Consider the following 17,132-nt stretch of genomic DNA (forward strand, 5'->3'; position numbering starts at 1 on the left):
TTTGACCATTGTTATTGGACCTTTTGTCTTGAAAGGTTAAAACAACGTGAAGTGCAGCTCACTTTTTTACAGGTCTTGATATGACAGTGATGACATGTGGGAACCTTCCACATACCATACGTAGAAGCCTTCCAGATGCTTACTGACAACCATACAACATGGACAGACACGTATACCTGAAAAAGACTGTGGCTATACAGTATTTCCACAGTGTTGAAACATGTGATCATATAGTACTGCTCCATTTTTTGAGAGACTAGCTTTGAGTTTTTCACCATTTGTCCCAACACCTCCAAAGTTTGGTCTTGGTTGCAAGCTTTCACTCCTTTCACCACTGAGTTTTCTTCACACAGAGCAAGCATGAACAGAAACACCTGTGGATTTTTTCATATCTCAAGAGTGGAGCTTACTGATCTCCTCTCAAAGATAAAAGCTTTAAATCCTGTTTATCTGAAAGTGACAATTTTGGTGGTCTACCAGGTCTTGTTCAGTTGTTAGGTGTTCCATGTTTTGCATATATTCTAATCAATTTTTGATCTCCAGGTTGGGAAACTTCTGTTTTTTATATCTGTTTTACCTTTGGCTTTCTCCTTCCTTATGTAAGTAGATTGATTATCCTATATCTAACATCCTCAGAAATTCCACTTCATAGCTTTTTGACTGGAAATTGAATAAATGAAACATGGTCTCTGACATTTACAGTGTTCAGAAAAGTTATGGTACATAACATCTTGTTTATATGACTGTATACAATAACTAAATAGTTCTATCGAACTATTCATACTGTTACTACCTATAGGACGTAATTTGATGCTGTTTTTACTTATTACCAGTGCAGATGCCATTATACAGAAACTACGTTATTTATGTTAAGAAAGTATTAAGACTAGCCAGTAAGCTTAGTAATTATGTAACACTCACTTCTATGACTGCATGGCATATTTTCTCCCTTCTGTGGTGCTGCTTCATTTTACTTTGTCTTTACTTAATTACTTTATCCACTTGGTCTTCACTGTCCACATTCAAGAACAGCACTCTGAAAGAGTGCCCATTAATTTAAATTTACATCTGCAGACATTTCCCTGTATCCTGATTTTTCCTTGAGGCACTTTGAATAGCCTCCCTCTGTAGTGCTTCCAGGACTGCCTGCCCCTTGCCAGATGGCTTTGTTGAGTTTTGCTAACAAAGTCATTAAAACGCCTCATTTAATTTCAATTTTGGCCAAGACAAATCTCGTTCCATGTCTCTTCACACATGCTGCGCTCTCAAACACATACACACATGCACACATGTATACACACCCACCCTGAAAGTGAACGTCCACTGAGAATAATCTCACCAAGACAAGCGTCTCTATAATAGCGCAAAAACAACATGGCCGCCACAGAGTCAAAATGGGGCTCTGTTTACGCTTATAGAGCTGACAGACAGCAGAGAACCAGAGAGGTCTCATGTATTCCAACAAGAGAGAGAAAAAAAAGGGAGGTTTCTCTCTTCCTTTCCTGCTGCTTGGTCAACCGCAGCTCTGCTAGCTCATGACGGTTTCAGCCAAGACGATCTCACCACACCGTTTACAAGGCCAGATTCCCCCCTTCTACAGCTACTGTTCTCCGATTGGGAGAAAAAGTACCTCACATATGACAGCACAAAAACCCAGCTGAGAAAAAGCATTCCGTTAATCCGCTCCTTGAGGTTTCCCTGTTAACAGTTAACAGGAGTTTTCAGACTACTCGCACTGGTTTCTTTATGGGAGAATTCCATCACCAGCGCATGCAAGCAACACTCTCAAACTCTATCAGCATGAGCTATTGACAAAAATGTCTAGCCCATGTGGCAGTGCTGGGTAAACATTTTAATCATTCAGCCACATCAATGGCGAAGCATGATTAAAACCAAAGCTTTCACATAAAAGAATGCGTCCTTAATGTCTGGATCACGCTTATTTAACACTGATGTAAATCAAGCGCTTCTGACTGCCATTAAGAACTCACTGGAACTACATGAGCCACACACTCTGATGCTACATAGCAGACAGGCCTCACAGGGTGTGAAAAGGAGTCAATTAGTGGTACAGCATTGCTCAGATTCCGTTGTAAGAATTTTGGATTTAAAAACAGACAAATCAGGGATCAAATCAGGAAGTTTGCATTAGTCAGACATTAGCTGGCTGTTGGGTTCCATCCTTTGTAGTCCCTTCACACCACAGAATTTGTTAAGAACATTTTCCAGCAAGTTAAGTGTGGCAGATCTGAAACAGACACCGCAACCTTGAAATCCATGTCTTTGTGTTCATTCTCCTAAGCTCCGCAAAACTCCGCCCTGTAACACAATCTGTTTTGAGTTTCTTCCTCTCATGTGTTTGGCCATTCAATTTAGGAAATGTGAAGCAGCTGATGCTTATAAATAAAAGAACAAACCTTCGCCAAGTTTTTATATCATTTTTACAGAGCTTCTCGCTTTCCTTCCACTCTCTCTTTCTAGTCTCATATTTAATACATGAGCATAAATAAGTTTATTTTTTTATGTAACTGCTGGGTGCATGAGGCTCTGATATGGAGCTAGTAATTGGCCTGTCGTTATAAACGAGCTGGCCAGTTCAGTTCTCTTGCCTGCTATTGCTGCCTGGCTTTTGCAGAGTTGACCTGTGCATTAGCATGTGTGGTAATTGGGGGGGGGGTTATTTGGTAGTCAATAATTAAAACAAAAGCAGCAGTTAAACCTGAGGTAATTGGGGTCTTCCAGTCGTTTAACTCAAGCTAAGTTTGGCAGTGGGCCTGAGCCCGAAGCATCATTTTTAAAACCACTTTGAAATGATAATGAAACACACAGGAATGGATAGATGGATTATACGATGGAGAGGCCCATTGATGTGGTGAAGGGAGATCATTTTCCTTCTGCGGGAGGTGACAGTAATACCCCAGGCTGCACAAACAGAGATGGTTAACATTAAGGGTTACAAGAATCATAACATTCTGAAGAGCAATAATACCCAAATGACTCTTGTTTTCCCCGGCCCAACTGGACATATTTATAGGCAATTACAGAAGAGCACTCCAGTAAATCTATGAGGTAAGCGTAGGAAATGACACATTCGCTTGCTTGGCCTACGACTGCTGTGGCTCATGTAATGAAGTCGGTGCATGGCACTCAGTTAATGTAGGCCCTCTTGCATGTGCTACTAATTGCCTCTGAATGAAAACTCTTGCGGGAACAATAGGTGCTGTTCAAGTGGTAAAATTTTGGGGTTACACAGCCTGACCCTTGCCAGCGCTTTCATGTCAGGGTGATGTACAAGGGTATATACATGGTAACTGTTGCTGAGGGGCCACCTCGGAGCAGTTTCAAACCAGCAGATCACTGCAAGATGTGAGCAGGGGCTACTCTTTGTTGATCACTGGAAGGTTGAGCTCAAACTTTCCTGACACCCACAATGAGTTAAAGACTGCTCACCCTGAAATAGCCCTAGGTCTAGCAACCTCACAAACCTTATCCTTGTGAAGGAGTCTCAACTGATCCCCTGGAGTAGCCCTAACTGTTCACCAAGAGGCTTCTGATATACCAAATATGTTTTTTATCTTTTCTCAAATGTGGCATCAACTGAAAGTTTTGACAGAATTCTATTTTTTCAATGAGTTTTCGGCAGAGTTTCTTTCTTACACTGAGTGCTGAGTGACAAATAATTAAACAAAACATAAGAAGAGGCATTTTAAGGTGTATATGCCATGAGGAACCTAGGAGGGTGTAATAGTTTCCACCAGCCCACTCCCCTACAGCACTGACTCTTCAACGGCAAGACCTGCCATGAAGCTGAAGACCTGATCAACCTATTCATTATCCTATCACCTCTCCTCATGAGGCTCCCATTATCCTGGCCTGGACCTGCCTGACAGACGTGACCTACAGCCCCACAGAGAGCTGTGAATCACTACCATCACCTCATCTGGAAGGTTTGTCCTCCACCTCCCTCTTTCTCCCTCCTCATCACATGGTTACAGTTTGGAGAGGGCTAGAAGTGCTGGCATCTGCTCAATGTTAAGGAATGCTCCCTCCTCCTTCATGAACCCTGAGTACGGCTCCGCTAATGAGCTCCATAGCCCCCAAACGCTAGAAACTCCTCCTTTTCTTTTTTCAATTTTCTGTAGCAAATATTGCCAGATATTCCAGGCTATTGAAGAAGACTACAGGGAGGAATTGAGGGGTATTCTTTGGAGCTTTGTGCATGAGTGGAATAAAGCCCTCACATCTTTTGTGAGAGTAAATCATGTTTGACAAAATTGCTATGATAAGCCTATTATCAAGGTATGAATTCATTTCTGTGCTGAACGCCCAAAGGGCAAACGCGAGCATTCTTATGACAACGTGTCAGGCTTCGCTAAGCCTTCATCGCACAGTCTGCCTGTGGTATTATGATTATTTAATTGTTTTCATTGAGAGGCCCCATGGCCCTCTGTTGGTGTGCGTATCAATGAAGGCTGACTGGCAGCGAGCCGGCTGAGTGATGCCGTCTGCACTGTGAACGTTATCTTCCCTGAAATTGCAGTGTGGCCAGTCTGGAAAGCACATGTGGGAGAGCACCCTCTGCCAAGAGCTATTCACTCATCTGCACTATGATGACAGAGAGAGGCAGCTTGACGGACAGATTTACCGTAGACCAGACTAATACAACTCCTAATACTCATCACCGCATTACACCCACATACTGACTCTTTCATAAGACAACATTAGCACAAGCGATCCCAGAACTCTCCTGACACTTATCAGAATCCAGCATTGATCATCCCCCCAATTACATCCTCCACAAACTACACCCATTCTGACATCCCTGAACAGCAGCAAAACAGGCGAATATGGGAAAGAGTAAAAGACTCACATTCACAGACATCTATAAGCTCTCGCCGGTTTGTACAATGGCTGCTGAGAGAGAGATGAGTTGGACGCTCTTCCTAGTGGTGCCATAGAGACTGCTGATTAAGCCAAACCAGAGGATTAGCTCTTCTAATTCCTCACAAAAGAGTCAATCTCCTCCAAAAGACCTTCTGTCTTGGCTGGAGAGCACCAGTCAGCCAATTTTTGGTCATTTTCACTAATGCACCACCTCAGCTGCCAGTGCAGGATTGGTTTGGATGAAGGCCAGTTAAACGGTGGAACTGGAGTACAATCCAGCTTATCTCTACTCAATAACTACATAATGTTCTAGTGGCTATTGCTTATATAGATGGGCAATGATAAACCTGTTTTCTTGCAATGTTTAAAACAACTCATTATAACAACATGATGCAATCTAAAAGGGGCCACTTCCTACTCTTTTCTTGTATTTTATTTTTTGCTCTGAGCAAAATGTTGCCACCTCTCTGTATCCCTTAGACTAGGTATGTCAAACTCAGGACCTTCCAGACCTAAATACAGCGGAGTTCAGCATTCATCCTAATCTAAAGCACTGAATTCAGTTCATGAAGACCTTGCTAATTAGATGATGAGCTGAATCAGGTGTGTTTGATGAGGCAATGTGCTAAAGTCTGCAAATGCATTGGTCCACCACCCTTAAAATTAAACAGCTGTTTGGACTGAAACACTTCTTTAACTTCAATGTGAACAGGCAGAGCTAACTGCTGTAGGCAGAATAGGTGCATATATGCAATTATGTCACAGAACATCACAAAAACAATACATTCAAAACTGGACATTTGTGCAGCTTAGTTTACATATGGACTGTATGGACCGGGGAGTGAACAGTACATTTTGGAACTGTAACAATGTCTACTTTAAACTCTTTCATTTTGACAATGTGGTTCTAAGACACAGGTGCTTTAAATGACTGCTTTATATATTATACCCCAATGTTTTCTTCTGGTCACTGGTCACAGCTGCTTTCATGTCAGCATATATGTCTGTGCACATAGCTGGATAAACCTTTCAACCACGATTGCATCTTGCAGTCTGAGGTTGCTAGTTTTATTACACAACATTGTAAACTTCAACCTCAAAACCATTAAACTAATTTGTTTCTCTGTGATCTAGGCAACACAGCTGCCAAACATTTGATCATGTGTTCTCATATTTCAAAGGCACCAGATTGCTGGGCTTATTCTAAAGTCCTGGGATGTACTGTAATAGCCTGACAATGCTTTCAACATCAGAATTCCTTTGATTGCGAGTGAAGCTTGCGTTATGTTTCCATATTTCTTTTAAAACTCAACGTTAGTCATTTTACTGGTCGTGATGAAAACTTGCCTTGTTTTAGTAACACTGTTAACTATGGAGACAGATTGTACTAATAAGGCAGTGTCTGAATGAGACTGGGGTGGCCAATGGACTGATTATAGCTGCCTGGTGTTCTCCGTCCTGCCAATTATGAACCTGTCTTTATTTATTTATTTATTTAGTTATGTTTGTTTGGGAGAGCGACTTTATATTCAAGGAAAAATGAACCATGACAAGATGTGATTAAAATGGCAGCATGCTAACAGGCATGCTGTCGTGCTGTCCCTGCAAGACTGTGTGCTTCTTTCCTAGCTGCCCCCCCACCATTCCCTTTCTCTCTCTCTCTCACTTGCTCTCCTGCCCAGCAAATATAATGAGAGATTGTGCCAGAGAAACACTCGGCTCATTTTCATAGTCTTTCCAGGCCATTGGAAAATTGAGCCATTCGGCCCTGTCTCATTAGGAGCGAGATTAGAGTCAGTGGGGCTCCAGTGATTGAGATGATTTGTGCTGTGTGGTGCCTTCTGTCTGACGAGTATATGATGGTGTGCATATGTATGTGTGAGCATCTCAGCCCATATGCCACAAAATGTGTGCAAGTATGTGTAAACATTTGTGCATATACCACAATGTCTGCTATGTTTACGACACATGAGGACCTCAGGCAAGCCAGAACACCTTAACTGATTTAACCCAGCACCCAAAGTCACAACTCAGATTGGCTGGGAGGGTCACCTTTGCCCTTAAGCTACACATTAGCCAAATTACAGGCTGCGACACTGCTGATTATTTTATGGAGCAGAACGAGCTAAGAAAAACATGGGAGAAACGGGGCCACCTTCTTGACAGTCATCTGCAGCATTCTAAACATGGAGCCTGAGCATTATCCTGTTGGTAAATCCTCTCAGTGCCTACATGACATGGTTCAAAACCCTTTCCCCACCGCCACCCCATTGTCCAGCCTTCATCGCTCAATCAATCACCCTGTCAGCCTGTCCCTGTGCTGCTGAAACAAACCACCACAGGTCACTCTCTCTCTCCAAAGGATGAGTAATCTGCCCTGGAAGCAGACCTGAGAGCCTGAGAAGCCAATTCAAACAGCATCGAGTTTTTACTGGAAAGCGAAATAAATAAATCAATGCCCTTTGCCAGCAGGGTGTTAATGTCCTGCTGGTTTCGCCCGGCTGCAGGCCGTTATGTGGCACGGGCCTGTGGCTTTCCAGAGGGTGGGTGGCATGCCTGGTGTAGTGCTCAGGTGCAAAGGCTGTGTGTCCGAGCGTGTGTGTATGTGGGTGGGGGTTTCCCTCCATTAGACCGGGTGAGGGATTTACAGCCAAACCCCTCAGATGTCCCTTGTGAGACTTTGCCAAATGGCTGCTGAGGAGTGTGGTGTTGCTGTCTGCTAGTGACCTCTGCATGAGGTCAGCAGAGCTCTGCTGTGTGTGTGTGGCCACTAAATGAGCAGGAGGCTCCTGTAGCAGTGGCGCCAGCTCCACCGGTCAGAGGAAAGAGCCCCCGCTAGGTGCTCAGGACAAACAGTTTAATGAGCTCAGGGCTGTGTGGGTAGGTGCATGAGAGAGAAAGGAAAACACAGAGAATGAGAAAAAGAGATAAAGAAAAAGAGAGAGACAAAGGACGATACTTCATGTGAATAATTCAGCAGTGTCCATTTGGGTCAAGACGTCACCACTGAACTGGTCAGGAAAGGTCCTGACAGGGCTCTGCAAATGTAAATCCCACTATAATAATGTTCTTCATCTATTTAAACTTCATCCTAGAGAATGAGATAGTTTGGAATTTTGCCTGTAGTTTGTCCATTTTAATGATGGACAGTTGTGCACTGTCAGAAAGTAGTTTATTTGAGACTTCTTAGCATCTTGATACAGTTTTGCTTTAGGCATGCAATTTATATGATGCTTATTGGTGAGATATAGCATCTCTAGTACAAAAGCAAAGAAGCAAACTTTGTCATATCTTGTTTCACTGACAACATCTAGGGTGAAAGGAACACTCTGTTATTGTGATTTTTTGCCAAACTATCACCTTCAACACTGAAACCTGGATGCCCCATCCCTGTGTCCCCACTCCTGTCATTTAGCCTGGCTCAGGGAATGTACTCCTCCACTGAAATGTAGAGAGCAATACACCAAAAGCTGCCAGGTGCATTGATGGATGGCACCGGTAAGAATAGTGCAGCATTCTGTGAAGCAGCATCCCCAGTGGATGTGACTTTGGTAAATTATAGTGATCATACATAAAGCCTCAGTCATTAGTTTCCCTTACAGCGCATTACGAGGGCCAAGGGTGGCTCAGTTGGAGAAGAAAGTGTGGACCTGCAACCGTTTTCCCAAAATGAATGTGGGGAGGGGTGAGGAGAGCATGATAGAGAGAGAATGAGAGAGCTAAAGAAGGCATTTGAGCTGGAGAGGTTCCAAAAGATGTTATCAGTGCCTGCGACTGAAACAAAACACCCAACACAACAAAATCAGAGAGGGCATTAGGAACACAAAGGCATGCTTCAGTTTTCAGTTCCAGCTCCCTGATTTCCTTCTCTAGTGCAAAACGTGTCAAGGTGTTTACATTCCAGGCAGCTGGAAGGCTGCACTGCGATCATCTCCGGTGGAGATGGTGGCGCCCTGGCCCCCTGCCTGCAAGCACGTAGTCTGGACTCAGACTCAACCCCTGCCTTACTTCGCTCATCCTCCACACTGGTGCAGCTAGGTTATTTGTTGTCTTAATGGAGAGTGAAAGCTGGTTTGACTTAGTGGAAATGGAGTGCGGAGGGCATGGTTAGTGTGCCATGAAGTTATCTGTGATCCCAAACTGCAAGGACTGCGGGCATCCGGGAATCAATAGAAGAGATAAGCGCACTGCATGAGGGTGTGAAATCCAGGAGCATGGGGCTCCATCGGCTGCTGAACGGACCTGCGGATGTGTGCTAATCCAGGCCCCACAGTCTAGACGTGGAGAGTATATTAGCATAATGAGTTCTGCTAATGGCATTGAGGCACATGGTGGAGAGCACACAAATTCCTGGGCTGATGGTCTCTTAGGGCCATGGCAGGAACACACAGGCTGAGCCTTCCGCTCAGCAGAGGAAGCCCGGCCACATGATTCCATACAGTGGGATCTCAGCAAGAAGAGCTGCTTTTCTCCTTGCCTCTGAAGTCCCTCAAGGTAGAGACACCAGCATGGAGCTGTAATGGAAAACAGGTCTGTGGATTTATCGGCAGCGTCAAAGGACCTGGAAGACTTAGGAGCTCTGCCTAGAACAAAACCTAATTAAATCATCGATCGGCTGATCCTTTGAACAAATTAGCCAAACTCACGAACCTGATTTCATGCCGGTGCCTCTCCATCTGCCAAAATTCGGTTCGCTATTCCAGCTCTCCGTGCTGTCAATGCCAGTAGTCAAGGCAACGGCTGTGCGTGGTGCAGCTGCTCCAAGGAACACCCATAAACATATCCTGTGACCTGTTTCCTTTGCTGTTTGATGTGTGCAGGATAGCACCCAGCTGGTGTACTTAAGGTGATGGTTGAGGCTGCGTGCCGGAGACTCTGTTATCCTTAATCAAACTCAGAGTGGAGGGAACTCTGAAGGCCAACTATTGAAAGGCCTCTTTGGGAAGGTTGTTTACTTGGTTACCAATTGAAAAGGTACACCTATTCTCAAACAAATGTCTTTTGTATTGCCACATTGGTTCCCGCTCACCTGGACATTTTATACATGTGTAGGAAATCAATTCTAATATACCTGTTAAACAGAGGTACACAGGGGACTGTATGAGAGCTACAAATGCTTGCTCAATTCCTCTGACTTGCCTGCACTTCCTCCAATTACCCACTAGCATGTGTGTCTGTCAGTAAATGCCAGTGCTCAGGCTACTGAGTCTAATTTCTGCAAATTAACTTGTGCCGCTGGGGTTTCTTCAAGTTGGAACCTAATACCTGATAAGAATCAAGTGACCCACCAGTCTTAAGCCTTGAGTCACTTAGTCCTACACTGTGGTGTTTTATGGGCCTAAGCTTTGCATGAATGCTAATACTGCTAATTGTGGTGCGGAGCAGACGATAACATTGAACTCTGATAGTGTTCCAGCGTTCCGAGATCAGCAGCACCTGTGAAGGCCAAACGAAGCCCTGCCGCCTACACTTTAACAGCACTTGCCTCAGTATGTGAAGAGGCACGTTCATCTGGGCTGGCCTTTCAAGAGGCCTTTCAAACTCTTTGGCAGCACAGCAGTCTCTCCTCTCACAGCATCTTTATTATGTGTGATTTTCAAAGCCCTCTGTGTGTTTTGAAGAACTCCAAGCCTATGAAAATGCCCACTTTATGATGAAGGATATTAAAAAGGGAGGGAGAGGGTTTTGACAATTGTTGGTCTTTTTCTTGACAAAAAAGTCTCTGACGGATACAACACTCTGCCTTTAATGAAGAAAATTAACATCAGAGCAAATTCCTTCTAGACCTGAGTTAGACTTCAACACAGTGTCTGTGCAAGCCACATGGATGTCACAGCATCACCTGAATACAGGATAAAACAAAATTCCATGAACTTTCCTTGCTAGGCCCTAAAGGCTCTATGTTTGGCCTGCAAATTCCCTGAACAGCTTGATTGCTTGCAATGGGAAAATACTGGGTCGATTTATTCACGCTACAAACTCTTATAGAGGTCGGCCAGCTAACTCAAGCTGACATACACCTGCAGCAATTAAGATTCACGGCACCATTTCAGTTTTTATTCAGGCCACTTGTCCAAGTGGCTTTCTCACGCCAAATAATATTTGGGTGATGAGGATCTGGGAGAGTGCTGGCCTGCTGGGCTGGCTGATTTATCTGCTGCTGAGATGCTTTTATGGTCTCGTGGGGGAAGAGGTAGGGACAGGCATACCAGATTAGGGGAGGTTCTGCCCAGTTTAATATCAGCCCTCCATCTGTCACTGGTCAATTTCACATTGATTCAATCAGTATGCTTTGTTTTAAATCTTCAATATAACAAAGGGATCTATGGAATTCTTCTAAGGGCACAGCGGAAAGCTGCAGTATCCCCAGACTTCGAGCACTGAGGATGGGATGTGGCAAGAAAGCTTTAGAGAAGAAATATTTAAGCCTTATAACAAAAAGAAAAAAAAAGAGTGGGTGATATAAAGGAGTTCTGAAAGAAAAAACGAAGTTCATATGAAACATTTCTCAATGTCAAGCATGACGTAAATCTACCCTACACATAAAAGAAAAAGGCAGCAAATTCTTAAAAACTACAAATAAAATGAAAAAAGTGGAACAAATATGAACAAAGAAAGAACTAGGAAGCCACAAAAATGTGGCAAATATGCACTTAATAACAATTATCAAACCGAGCATGCTTTGTATGGCACTGGGCTTGGAAGCCGGTCTGTATAACATTACAAAAGTAAATTCAGCAAGGCCTGGCTGCACAGCAAAGGCACGTTTGTTTAATTAAGCACCACGCTATAGGATTTCAGCATTACTTTCCATCTTTAAAGCTGCTCTTAAGGCTGTTCTTTAAACAGGCTTAGCGAGGCCACTCATTCTTTGCCAACAATGAACAAAAAACAATATAAGATGCACTTTTGAAAACCAGAATTCACTATTCTGAGTTTCATTTTCCTGCATACTGAACAAATAATAGATTAATGCAGTGTGTATCTTTGCAAAATATAGGTTAAATTTGTGCAAAACAAAATTATATAAATGTAAATTAAATGTAAACCTCTCCCACTTCAATCACAGTCCTTTTACAGGACATCTCCTGGCGTCTCAGAATAAAGGAGGCATGTTCAAAGTGGCCGAGCTGTGCACTGCTCTCTTTGCCAGATGTGATCCCTGCACCCCATGTCTCGGTGCCCTGGTGGCCTTGACAGGCAGGATGAAAATGTTTGTTTGAAGCCTCCTGTTTCTCATCAATGCTGCTGTCCCAGCAGAGCATCTCATCTCGACCTGTCCGACACCTTTCCCCAAGACCCCGTCCCACATGTCGGGAGAGCCAGAGGGGGGTGGAGGAGGAAGCAGATAATGTCATCATCAGAAAGAGGCACCTCTTCTCTAAAGTAGCATAATATGCCACATCAGCCCCTCTCCATTTTCATCTTTTTCAATGAAAGCCTTTGAGCGTGGATTTAAGAACATGAATCTACATAAACTGAGAAGTCCTATATTGCAATAGCTTGCTTAACATCTCACTGTGATCAAAACACTGTAAGCAAAATGGAAGAACTACTTTGGTGTTCCCTTGACCTTGACCAATCCTGTTTGTACTTTTGTTTACCTAGCATTTACAAAGCTCTAACTAGATTAGGCAGTCAAGATTTGTGTACAGTCTAAAATTCTACAATAACATTCCATCTTTGATTGTCTTCACTAAGCTGGCTGCTGTCAAATTAGAACCAAAGATAAGTGATTACAATAAGGCAGAGGATTTGTAATTGTGCACGCAATGTGTATGCAATAGAGGGACCACATAACAGGATGCTCTGCCAACTGCCAATAAGAAAGTGAAGGGTAGGCATGACTTCCATTATAGTTGTTTATGAAAGGAAACAAGCCCAGCCACACCATCACAGCAATTTGACAATCAACTCCAGCCACATCCACTGGCTCTCTCTCCCATACTAGGCTGCAAAAGTCCCTCATTATATCACAGGAATAAACTAACTATTGTAGCAATCTCCAATGCACAAACGCTCTTCTATCTGTTCTTTTCCCAAATCAAAACAAAGTATGTTACTTTAGGGAAACTATAGCATTTAGTGCTGGATTAGTGTGGTCAGTAAACGCCACTGCCAAAGCAGCTTTCATTAAAAACTTCTGGGCAAAGTCCGGACCAAAGAACAATCTGAGTAAGTGGAAAATCTGCAAACGTGATACGAGAAAGGATGTGCAATAATAGGTTTGGCTTACTCCTTCAACTAAATAGACAGATGGACTTTAAAATGGGTAAAGACACTCAGACAAATATTCCTGGTGATACACTTTGACATCCTAAGAGCACTGTGATCCTCTGATGCCTGGACCGGACCACCGTAATTGGCTAGGCCCTTGAGAGCTGTTAGGTCAAAGTTTAGACTAAGTACGTTTACTGGCATCCTCTGAAGTTCTAATCCAAAAGCAATGGCCTTTGCTAACTGGGCCTCAGAGGAGCTTCTGCTCCATTCTGTTCCTCCAGGATCTTTATAAACTTCTCTGGTCAAGTAAGACCTTGGCCCCTTTTACAGGAATGGAGCACCTGATAATAAAATAATTGGAAAAGCCTTAGGCTGATGGGAAACCCATGTGCAATAGTAACAGATGTTTTATAACTGTCTCCCTTTTGCCTGTGGTAGCTTTGAACTATAAGGGTTATAAGGCTAAATAAATCATTGCACTGGATATCTTTCTTTGTAATTTGGCACCGCAGCATGTTAAAGATTCCCATGCTGGGCTTAGATGCAATGCTGGAGTCTGTTTTGAGACTAGCTCATCAAACTGTCCCCTTTGAATTAAAGTCCCCAAACACAGGCAAATACAGGAAAAGGATTTCTGCTTTTCCTCAGGCCCAGACCAGAGGCTGCGCGATCTGGTCCAGTTTGTGTTCAGTGACGATATCAATATGGCCAACTCAAGAGCTCTCCTAACGCCTCCTGTAACAACTTCTGACGTGTCAGTGGCACAGAAAGCCTTTTCTCTTGCCAGCACACCAAAAGCTTTGGAGTAGGATCATGCCTCAATGATTACGTCTTTTTATAGCATCAACATGAGTAACGTCTCGTGTCGTGTCTGGGGAACTCTGGAGATCGTCAATAGGGGTCTCATAGTGACAACGTATATCGCCGCATAATTAATGCTACTTTCCATATGTTTGTTCTTTGCTTAAACAGAGGACAGTCTTTGGTGTTAGCATGGTTGCAACATCTGTGAACCATTACGTCTGCTCAATCCAGCAGCGGGTTAATTAAGATGCGACAGGTAATCAAGTTGCCGGAAGCCAATTAAGGTGGCTTTAGCCAGGGTGCTGTCTTTGCTCAATCTGCAGGCTCTTGCCATTGACTACAGACATCCCATAGAAACACTGTGGAATTGTGGTAAAGTATGAGAGGTTGATCAGCACCTTTGGTCCATACTGGACCACCTGGTGCACAGAAAACACTGCAATGAGAATGGATTCATGCAATGAATTAGTTGTGGGCAAAGAAAGGGTGGAGTAAGGTCTCTGAAAAGGCCTCACAAACATCTGTGAATCATCCCCTGTGGCCAGTTGGCTCCCTCACATATAACACACACACCAAACTCTGGAAGGAAATCCATGGCATCTGCATCCACGCTCCAAAAATATTTATCTAGACAGCTGATTTGAATACACAGAGCCCAGGGGCGTGCGTGTGGCACCACGAGCCCAGTCATCGGGTATGAAGAAGAACCAGAGTGCGTGACACTGATCATAACTATGGCTTTAGTAGAGAGATTACACAGACGTTTGATGCAGGGTGAAAGCACCCAAAATGTACTGGGCTTGTGGTCTTGACAACATGACTGTCAACAACTAAAGCACAACAACTCCAGAGCACATTGCTTTTGCTATTCAGAATGCAAAATCTTCAAATGTGAAATTATTCTCAGCATGACACAAAAAGGACACTTGTGAAACTAAAATTAAGAACGGACAATCATTACATAAATACACTTTCAAAACTAGCATATATTCATAGGTCAACACAAGGTAAACAGTAAGGGGGTGTTGCTAAAATCTGTCTAATCATGGCACTATAAACAACATTGTAGGGGCAGTTTAATTTGTAACAGAAAAAAGTAGCAATCCTACATTTCATGAAATACTATCAAAATTTATGAAAACAATTATTTTTATTCAACATTTAGCATAGTGCACATATTGTGCAGTCCGAGTGGGCCAAAACACTGCAGACTTCAGCACACTGCCTCATTAAACACATATAATTCAGCTAATTAGCAAAGCCTTCATGAACTGAAATAAGAGCATCAAATGAGGGTAAATGCTAATCTTAGCAGCACTTTGGTACAGAAGGACTAAATTAAACATGCTTATTTATACTCTCTTTGTAATGAAATATGCTCTTGGTAACCGTTCTTTATGTACTGATGACACATATATTATGCTAAGGAAAGAATATTGAAATATTGAGCAACACTGAGCTTTCAGAATGTCTAAATGAATATATCACAAAAGTACAGGGAGGCTGATCAGGAGTAACTGTGACAGTGAACCGGGGCAGGACTGGCTAACAGGGTAGTGGCCCATGCTGGAGAATGTACCTTGGCTTTTAGCCCCAGTCTCCATGAGCCATGTGGTAGGCCTAGATTGGCTTTCCTCAAGTAATCTTCATAAGCTTGACAGTAGTAGGGATATTACACTAGACCCCTCATCCCTCATTTATCGGGGAGACTGGAAGGAGGCCTTGCTTTCTCTTCCCTGTGGAGTACCTGGCTGAGGTCTGGCACCATTCCTCCACTCAAGCCAGACACGCCGGGGGGTGGGGGGGGGGGTGGGGGGCAAGCAACAGGGAAGCAAAACAAGTTGTCCAAACCAAGGGAAGTGCTCTGTAAGTAGCTGAAAGTGAGGGTGCATTCTAGTCAAGGCTCATTAAAAGAATACATTTCTCCTTTTAGAGCCACAGCTTGCAAAACAAGCTGAATGGCTAAACCTGTTAATCTGATAGAGATGGCTGCTAAAAACAAACCGCGACTGGGGCCGATCCTAAAGTGACTGGCTTCCTCATCCTTATTCCCTCCAAAAGCCTGACGTGGCAGGCACGCATGGAGGTCTGCTCATGAATTACAACAGTGGCTGATCTGTCCCTCCTGGACACTTTATGTACTTAACTTCTGCGCAACCTCTGATGCCATACTTTTTAAAGCAGGAAGGTCATGATGCGCTGGCGGGCAGAGCATGTCCCTTTGGCACACAGAACCATGAGTGGTCTAGCAGAGAGAAAACTAAGCAAAAAAAAGTTTTATATCTATTAACTATACAGCACACAAGAGGCTTCAGTAGGGTATTATACCATCATTAAAGTTCCTGGGCTTCCATCTTTCTACATGTCCTGCCCTCATTATGTCTGCAACCAAACTGCTTGATATAGTACAAAAAAAGTGCACACTGGTAAAATAATCATTCTGCCAGTGACTTCAGGGCCCTGATGGGAAAGAAGTGTGTAATGCATGTTGAGAAATAATTTGTAATTTCCATTCCAAACAAGCCAAGTGGCAATGTTTTATCAAGGCGCTGACATCAAAAGGCTTACATTTACTACACAATCTGATCCACATAGTCAAGAATTAATGACCTGTAAATTATGCACACATAGTAGCAAACAAATGGAGGGCCTCATTAGCACAGCTAATTGTCCCAAATAGAAATTTCCGAGCTTTATTCTCGAGAAGCTTTATTTTCTCTTTGCATGAATTACGAAAAATGTGGAACAAACGCTTGATTTCTGTCAAAAGTGTTCCTTTGATGAAGCAACTTGGATCTTGGTTTGTAGATCTACACGCTGATCTTGGCATATAGGCAAAGTCTTCCAACGAAATGGTAGACTGCTGTTTACTCTTTCGAAAGTTGTCTACTCCTGGCGCTGTATTGTGGTTCTGTTGTGATACAGTGTCTAACTGAGCTCCCTTCACGAGTGTGTGGCTGCCTTCCTTAGTAGCCAGGCTGTTTGAATTACTGTTGACATCAGTACATCTCCAGGCCTTTCTCATGCTCATTACGCCAACTCTAAAGGTAAATACATTCATTTACAGATGAAGGTGGCTTCAATTCATCAGCGCAAACCTAAACACGCCCTGCAATCCAATCAAACAAGAAGGACTTAGAGACTCTTCAGACCAGCATAGGGATAATCTGTCTCAATAATAACAAATTCACTGGTGATATGCTCTGAAATCTTTCTATTTAATG

General features: G+C 43.3%; 1 protein-coding gene across 2 annotated transcripts in view; it reads right to left on the minus strand.

Moving 5' to 3' along the window:
- Positions 1–17,132, minus strand: part of slit3 (slit homolog 3 (Drosophila)) — a 221,940-nt gene that overhangs the window by 134,457 nt on the left and 70,351 nt on the right. The window contains exon 1 of one of the 2 annotated variants that reach the window (XM_037540776.1): positions 4,871–4,902. The exons of the other annotated variant lie outside the window; for it this stretch is intronic. Within the exon in view, the coding sequence (XP_037396673.1) occupies positions 4,871–4,872 (2 nt within the window). The 5' untranslated portion in view covers positions 4,873–4,902. Of the gene's footprint in view, positions 1–4,870; positions 4,903–17,132 lie in introns of those variants that run through there. 2 annotated transcript variants of the gene reach the window in all.

Source organism: Pygocentrus nattereri, chromosome 8 (assembly GCF_015220715.1).
Source record: "Pygocentrus nattereri isolate fPygNat1 chromosome 8, fPygNat1.pri, whole genome shotgun sequence".
Lineage (NCBI taxonomy): Eukaryota > Metazoa > Chordata > Actinopteri > Characiformes > Serrasalmidae > Pygocentrus > Pygocentrus nattereri.